The sequence below is a fragment of the Egretta garzetta genome, unplaced genomic scaffold, assembly GCF_000687185.1.
Source record: "Egretta garzetta isolate BGI_Z169 unplaced genomic scaffold, ASM68718v1 scaffold786, whole genome shotgun sequence".
In the NCBI taxonomy this organism is placed as follows: domain Eukaryota; kingdom Metazoa; phylum Chordata; class Aves; order Pelecaniformes; family Ardeidae; genus Egretta; species Egretta garzetta.
In genome coordinates, this window is record NW_009259991.1 from 320,136 (window position 1) to 328,688 (window position 8,553).

The 8,553-nt window shown below is 44.6% G+C and overlaps 1 protein-coding gene across 1 annotated transcript in view; it reads left to right on the forward strand.

Moving 5' to 3' along the window:
- Positions 1-687: 687 nt before the first annotated feature.
- Positions 688-8,553, forward strand: part of SMARCD3 (SWI/SNF related, matrix associated, actin dependent regulator of chromatin, subfamily d, member 3) — a 68,141-nt gene continuing 60,275 nt past the window's right edge. Inside the window, exon 1 of the mRNA XM_009640572.2 lies at positions 688-765. Within this exon, the coding sequence (XP_009638867.1) occupies positions 688-765 (78 nt within the window). The remainder of the gene's footprint in view (positions 766-8,553) is intronic.

Here is an 8,553-nt window from a genome sequence, read left to right on the forward strand (position 1 = left end):
CCCCTTGCTCTCTCACACTGTCCCTCCCTGTTCCCAGCTTTCTGCCTCCTGCTGTTTCGCTCCCATGTCCAGAGGGGTTAGTTCTCAGTCTCATGCTGGAAATGCTGCCAGTGAATGTTTCTGTGTGCTGCCCGCCAGGTCCCTGGGGAAAAGGCCTGGAAATGCAGTGCGGGAGGAGCAGTGGGAGCAAGGGGAAACCATTGTTTCTCACTGCTCGCCTGCTGCATTTTCTAATGGGAAAAGGCTCTCTGTGAGGTTCCGAGTTTTGTGTCACTGCTGAAGTTGCCCCCTCCCCCTTCCCCCTTGCCCCAGAATTTACCATCCCCTGGTGCAGAGGAGGCGAGGTTGCAGCACTGCTGTGAAAAAGCTGAGATGTGTTTTCAGTTTGCCTCCTGCTTATCTCTGCTGTTTGGACAGAGGGGTTTAAAAAGCTGGATTTTCTGTCCCTGCAGAGTAAACACACAGAACCCGGCAGCACAAACTATTTCTGGCTTATCAGTGGAGGAATGCAGCAGCTGAGGCTTAGCGCGAGTGGGCCGTCAGGAAGGCCCTGAAGGGGCCCCCTCCCCACTCCGCACTATTAGAAGTGTGAGAGCCCAGCAGGACTCAGAGGGGAGAGTTGGAGAAAAAGGCAGAAAAGGGAAAGAAAGAGGAAGAGAGAGAGTGAGAGAGGCTGAGCAGACCCTGATGGCTACAGATGAAGTTACAGGAGGGGCTCGCAAAGCTACGAAAAGCAAACTTTTTGAGTTTCTGGTCCATGGGGTGGTGAGTCGGGAAAGTTAGTGAGCTGGCTGGCTCTAAATAGAGGGATGAGTGGAAACTGGAGGCTCTGTGCTGGGCTGGATCGGCTCCTGCAGTGTGCTCCTGGGGCGCTGGCAACTGCCTTGCCAGGGGAGCACTGGGGTCTGTAAAGCCCCCAGCATATGCACGGGTTCATTGGTAATATAGGCTTGTGTCTGGGGGGATGTGTGCTGTGATTTTTGCTTTGCTTCTCCATGAATGGCGAATAACGTGCTTTTGAGCCTGATCATGGTGCAGAAACTGCACTGGATCTGACCCAAATGGGCTTGTAGGACACTTTGTTCTGTAATCAAACTTGTGTTTTGGAAAACAATTCTGCTGAAATCCTGATGAAGCCTGGTGGTACTGCCTCTGGTTCTTGTCTCCAATCTTGGCTCTTGTGTATCCTCTGGCTACTTAACAGGTGACTTTCAGGGGCTTGAAGAGATTAGCTCTGCAGATCTGTAACCGTCTATGGGAACTCACCCACAAGAGAATTTCAGGGTGCCATGTTTAATTAAAGCAATCCTTCAGGTCTTTAAAATTTGTCCAGCTTTTGTTTAAGAATCAGGTCTTTGATCTCCATTTAAGGGGAAATGCTAACCCTGTTTTGCTGCCATTGGAAACGATGCTCTTTAAACGACTCTCCAGTGATTGAGAGCAGTCACCATTTATAACATTTGGCTTTCTTGTTTGATACCCATTTAACAAAAATAGGACTGTTAAAGAGCCCCGAGGAATGCGGATATTGTTTGGATACTGATAGTCCCGTGTGTTTTCTCTCTTGAGGATTCTGGCACCTCCTGCGACACCTTTTTGAAGACGTCAGGTGCGGGCTCTTGTGCAAAGATCACAGAAATCTGTGGGGCTCACGGCAGGCTCCTAAGTTGTCTCTGTAGTGCAGGTTTACTACCGATGTGTCGTGTGTGTCCTGCACATCCTGGATATGGTGGGACTTGCAAGGCTGAGGACTTCTGGGTGGCGTTGTGTGTTTGTGAGCGCAGTGAGCAGGTGATGTGGTGCATGGGTGCCGGAGCAGCCTGCTGCGAGATGGGTGGGGGTACAGGGGTGACTGAGGAGCAGGCGTGCAGCTCTGTGGCAGCGGTTTTGTTGTGCGCATGTGGGTTCACTAAGGCAGTCTGGCTTGGGACCGCTGCAGCTGGGCGGAACTGTAGGCGAGTTGGGAGGCGTGAGCGCGTGGGTTGCTTTTGCCTTTTCCAAGGTTTCTGTTGGCGTTTCCACAGAAGTGGTCTTTAGTATCAAGAAGAGCGGCGAAACTAGTTATGTGAATTTGCTTCTTCCACATCTAGATGGACTTCATGTGAAAGTCATATACTAGCCTCTCAAGTGTGGGAATTTTTAATTCATCCCAGCATGAATATAGCAGAACTCATTTCCATTACTTGTTTGGATGCTAGAGACATCTGCCTTTTCTGCCCTGGGAGATTTGCTGCTAGTGGCACCTTACTTGAGTATTTCTGTTTGCCTGGAATATCTACATTTGTTTGTTACCTTCCTGCGACTTGTTAGTGAGGCTGGGGCTTCTTGTCTGTTATTCTGTTGCCTGAACACCTCATGTATGACCCTCTCCTTTCCTCCGTGATGATCTCCTTTACTTCTGCTTTTGTTTCCTTGCTTGTTCCTTCCTTCAGTTTCTTCCTTATCTCAGGTTCATTTTCGTCAAAACACAGGTTGGGATAGTCAGTCTTCCTTTACTTAAAAAAGCTATAACTTCATTTTATCTCTTCATGTCCTGTGTCCTACCAAATAAGAGACTGTGCCATCACAGACATTACCTTGACTTTACTTATTGCTGGCTATTGAGCTTTATTACCATCCACAGCGTGTCAGCATCTGAATGAATTTTTTGAAAAATCAAGTTACGTAGCAAACTTTGCTGGAATTCCTTGGAGTCAGATTCTGCTCTAATTTCAGGGAAAAAATCTCCTCTTCGAATTATGTTATTATTTTATCTATGATAACATTATTTGATTTGGTTATTGCAGGCTTCTACCCCCCTTCCCCCAACCCCCCAAAAAACCCCCAACCAAAAAATGCGGAGAGGTAAATGAAGGTAGAATGTTGTGAGAAATTTTTTTTGCTATGTGGACACTTAAATGAACAGGACAATTTTGCAGTATTTCCTACGGGCAGTTAGCTTTTGGATTCACTTGATCTTTCTGGAAACGTACGTTCCTTTGCTAAGGTCACTTCGCCCTTTGCTCCTGTGCACTTGATCCTGCCTTTGTTCTTTTCCATATTGCCAGCTTAGAAGATGTCGTCTTCCTTGTTTGTCCCAGTCAGACAGGGTACCTCTGAAAGGTGGGATCTTGCCACGGTTAAACATCTGAAGTGCGATACTTCATTCTCCTCCTGCTTGAGCTCTTGCTAGTTTGTTACACCTCTGGGTAGCAGTTCTTCTTTTAAAAAGGTTAAATTTATTTCAGTTATTTATTTTTACAGTTCTTTTACTCGTATTCTCTTTCATCAGGGTCTTTCACATTGTTTTTATGGGAAGAGATAATTTTTTTCCCCAAAAGGCTGCATCCTTTTCGTAGTATTTTTTTTTTTTGTTATTATTCTCTTCTCTATTTATAGCACTTTTATGGATAAATATGGCTTTAATCATTAAATTTATGTTGATTTATCTCTTTATGGATGCATTTTCTACTGTCCAGTAGTACATTTCAGGCTGTCTTTATGATGTCTCCCTCTGGGTGCCCAGCTGTTGCCTTAAATTTCGTTGGCCCAAACCAAGTTATTAATCTTCCTGCAGGCCATTCCTTTTCTCAGTTTCTTCTGTCCTCTAGACCCTACCATAGGCCCCCCTGCTGGCTGGATCCCTTCAATGGATGTTACCTTTGTCTCCTTTTTTTTTTTCCTTTCTTCTTTTTTTTTTGTTTTTTGTTTTCTTACTCAAACAGGTATCTTCCCATATAGCCTTGAGAAGGTCCATGGTACAGATCTTGTCAAAGCTCTTGTCCAGACATCTGTCATCTTGTGACTCCGTTGCAGCAATCTTCTCCTCTTTGGTGCCTTCTGCTGTCGACCTTGCCTGTGTCATCTTCACACAGGAAGCTGCTGAGAGGTTCGTTTTCTTGTCCTGTTGTTCTGACCTTTTAAATATGCTTCTGTGTCCTTTTTCTGTTCCCACTTTATCTTCCTTCCAAACCCAATCTTCTTGCCTTTTATACACAAGATGCACCTATAAAGGTCCATGTCCTTTTCTTAACTATCATGGCATATCTGTATTTACAATATACTTGCTGTCAGTTCAAATCACCTTCTTCTTCCCATAGTGATCTTGTTCTTTGTCCTCCGTGCTGTGTGTAGGAAGCTCTTCCTGTTAATACAAGTCCTTATCCATATTTATTTTCTGCTAATATGTGTTTTTTCATAGCTCCCTCTAATCTCTACAGTTTAATGTTAGTTACATATCAAGCCTGCTAATTTATACAAACCTATGTATTGCTTCTGTGACTCCTCTGCTTATCCTCAGTCATCTTTTTGTCTGGTTATCTACCTCTCAAATCTGGTCATAGAATTATATGGTAAGTACAGAAACTCTGTTATATGAAAGCATTTAATACAGTGAAAGAAGGGTCTCAAAGCATGCCATCATGCAAACTCATATTTAATATAGGGAAAACTAACTCATTGCCAATGTTAAAACAGACAAAAAGACAGGTCTAGTGCCCCAAAGATGTGGGGGGGTATCTAACCCAGTGATCTGGAAAAGGGCATGAGCAATGAATTTCATAAACAAATTTTGCATCTCCTCATACATTGCTGGGTTTTAAATGAACTGTAGAAATTCAGGAGCAAGGCTTGGATGTCACCATGAGCTGCCTTGCGTGTAGCAGCAGCCACTACTACTAAGAAAGCAAGTAAACTGTTAGCCTGCGTAAGAGATGGGGCAGAGAATTATGCAGAAGTGGTTGTAAACCCATGGCATATACTTACAGGAATGTTTTTCTGATTTTGGTCATCTGCGTGACTAACAAGCAAAAAGAGGGGTAACTCAGAGGGCAGAAGTAGTGGGAGGCCTGTGAAGACTTCATCAATAAGAGGATGGGATTTTTAAATTTCTTTATAAGATCTAAGGATGGAGACTGATTAGGAAATTTTTCTGTCACTGGAGGCTCTTGGGCACTGGTTAAGGCAGTAGACATCTATCAAAGATGATGGAGATGCTGGTGGTACAGCTTTGAGAGGAAAGACTAGATGACCTCAAGGAGTCATAGTTCAGTATATTATATAAATTATGTTTGTTTTATTAGAATGGGAAGAGCGAAAGATACTCTCCCCAAATTGATTGGTGATCTGTTTTAAGCAGATAAAAGTGATTGTGATTTCTTCCAGCCAGTCATCAGTTTGTAGAGATCACTACTAGAAGTAGCGAGGTGAGGAGAATATTAGGTTTGGAAAAGGTAGAACTTTGCTAATGAAAAATATCCCACTAATGTTTGTATTATCATGGATATAAATGCTATCTTGTCAGAACATAAACCAGCTAACACTAGAAGTGCTAGAAAAGAGTCTCAGAACTGTCAGGTTTGGACAGTTTGTTCCACTTCCCTAAGACAGCGCTGCCTGTGTGGTTCTCTGTGCTAGAACGTTGTCAGGGAACAGGTCCTGGAATGGAGTCACTGGTTTGCTGCACATGTATTCCCCATTTTGTTAAACAAGGAGATGTTTGGGGTAAGCGTAATGCAGCCTGGAGAAATCAAGGGATCTTACCGCAGTGAGGAAGTTTGATTGGGAAGCGACTTGCAGAAGACTGGTAGAGTGGAAACGTTGTACAGCATTCAGCTGTGCAAGGGAGTTGCCAGTAGAAACTGAAGGTTTCTCCTTTCCTAGCCCTGGACTAATTGCAGCCTAACAAATACAGAAAAGTTCACGCATAATTAAGAAAAGAAAATAGTATTCATTCTAGCTAGGGCTTTAATAGAGATCAATGTGATTTTATGCAATATAGGCTTGTTAAATTTGAGTCGCTCATTGAGAAAACTTGGATTTGCTGAAGAATATAGGTGCACGGATGCAATTGATCTGTGAGATGTTTGAATTGCTCTTCTCTTTTTTTAAAAAATAAATACTGTAGGAACACGAAACAGTCACACTGGTTCATTTAGCCCAGTGTCCCCAGTTGCAGGGAGCAGCTGAAGACTGCATGGAAGTATAGGAACAAGACAAAAACCTAGTGATCATAGAATCCCAGGTTGGAAGGGACCTCAAGGATCACCTGGTCCAACCTCTCTAGGCAAGGGCCCAGCCTAGACAAGATGGCCCAGCACCCTGTCCAGCTGAGTCCTGAAAGAGTCCGGTGTAGCGAAGTCAACCCCTCCCCTGGGGAGATTATTCCAACGGGTCACTGTTCTCACGGGGAAAAATTTCCCTCTCATGTCCAGTCAGAATCTCCCCAAGAGCAACTCATGTCCATTCCCCCTTGTCCTCTCCACATGACTCCTTGTAAAAAGGGAGTCTCCATCTTCTTTGTAACTACAAAGTGATGCTTCATCCAAACCTTCTGTACTTTGTAGCTCAGGAGCTTTCTGTCCCAAAGCTGCCCTCTTGTGTGTAGTACCTCTAGATGGATTTTATTTATGTAGGTCAGTCTGCTGATGTCTTCCTGAACCCATGCAAACTTTTAGCATTGACACTGTTTTGTGTCAGGAATTCTTGCAGCTTATCTTGCATAAAGAAGGACCTGATCCTACCAACTGCTAGCTGTTGTCTGATTCTTGTAAGGGCAGTGACAGTGAGCTCTTGATCTCTCTCCATGCTAGGCATGATGTTGCAGAGCTCTGTTGCTACCTCTCCTCTCCCAAAGCCATCTTTTTTACAGAGTCAAGAGGTGTGTTCTGGTAGTTCTTCACACAAAATCCATTCCATACATTATATCTCAGCAGTGGATGTGATCAGATCTATTAAACCAAGCAAGGTGATGGAACTCAAAGATGGTATATAGGGTGTGTTAATTTTGATTCCAAAGACTTTTTTTTTTTTTTCTTTCCCCCTTGGTTGCCTCCAGGTGCTTTGTTTGAGGTTTGGTGTCTGGTTATTCTGAGCTGGGGATGGAGACATATGAAATAGAAAGATGGTCACTGAACTTTGTCTCAAGTTACAATTATTCACATTTCTATAAATGTGATGTTTTCCAAGTTAAAGGTTTTTGGATTGCTGTGAACATTACTTAAAAATGGTTGGAAGCTGGAACACTTAGATCCTGATTCTCGGATGTGAGAGCTTTTGAGAAACAGAGGAAGGTGCATATGGCAGTGGTTGGTGAGGTGGTACGCTTGTTGCACTGACAGGGTGCTTGGCTTTGGAAGGGGAGAGCCAGTGCTGTGAAGGACTGTGCACAGGAATGCAGGCAATCGGCACAATTCTTAGGGACCAGTATGCATGCATGAAATACTGGTTGTGTGCCTTTGTGTGCCATACTGTTTGGCCTTGCCTAGCTGCACCGCCAGCAGCTCTGCTCCATTCTCTGCTTCATCTTCTCAGATCTGTGAGAGTTGCCCCTTCAGCTGGGGACATACTGTGGTCTTCCTCATTTCCTGTGGCCCACCATGGCTTTCCTTCTGTCCAGTGAAGTAGTTTGAAGTAGTGCAGAGCGATACATGTATATAGGCTCAATGGAGGAAAAAAGGGGATAGGTCTGTGGGTAAGAGCAGAGCTGGACCAGGTAGGGGCACCTGGGGCAGATGATTTCCCAGGCAGGAGGATGTGTCGGTTCTGTTTTGCACTGCAGCCTTCACCATGGGTGATACTTAGGACAGATTCCATCCCTCTGAGGAAGAGGGGTGAGACAGACCCTAACCTTGTAGGTGCACCTCCAAGATCTCTTTCAAAAGACGTCGTGGCACTGTAATATTCTTTAGTATCAAGGGTTTCTTTTTTATGTCAGGATTGTGAAAAATTCAATGTATCGTCTGTCCCTGTCTTGTCTTGCACATGTGTTTGAGAGCAAAATCAGCTTCTGGATAAGGTAAGGTACTGCTTGTGTATTCTTTTATAAAAGTTTAGATAGAGAAAGCATTTCTGTATCTCGGGAGCCCGGTGGGCTCGCAGCAGGGAGATGGCCGTTGCGTAGTGAGTAATATTTTATCTATGGGTGATATCGGAGATAGGAACATGAGAAGGGAGGGAAGGAGTGAGGTGGGGTGAGGGGTGAGGTTGAATGTGCTTTTGCTAGAGCTGTCTCCTTTTTCTCAGTTCTGTCCTTTCTCTACATTTTTCTATTTTGATGCTTAACAAAGGGAGCTGAGGGAAGCTCAAAGATGTCAGACTTAGATCAAGAGTAGATTTGGCTTGCTGACCTTGTTCTCCAGGCCTTAAGGTGTCCTTTATAGAAGCAGAAAAGTGGGCCTGCAGTCTGATCCCTGTGTCCGGACAGTCTCCAGGAGGGATGAACACGAGATGGCTGTGCACAGGGTCTCGTCTCTTCTGAATGACTGTCAGATGTCCCTGGCTGACTGACAGGCAACAGCAGGCCCAATGCTCTGCTCCTGGCTGGAAGAAGGCCACAATGTGTAGATTGACAGACAACAGGGAGGTCTTAAATATAAGCTCAAGTGAGAAGGATTTTCTGGGCCATTTGTTTCTACTGACTGCCTGGGTCAGAGGGTGGGGGTGTGTACATGGGAACAGAGAGAGCTGCTCTGTTCCAGCAGTTTTCATAGCTCTGTGTTTATGGGAGAAGATGTTTCCAGCTCTGCACAAAGCCTCAGGCTTGCCTGTTGCTGCTTCCTGCTGCTTCTCTGCTCC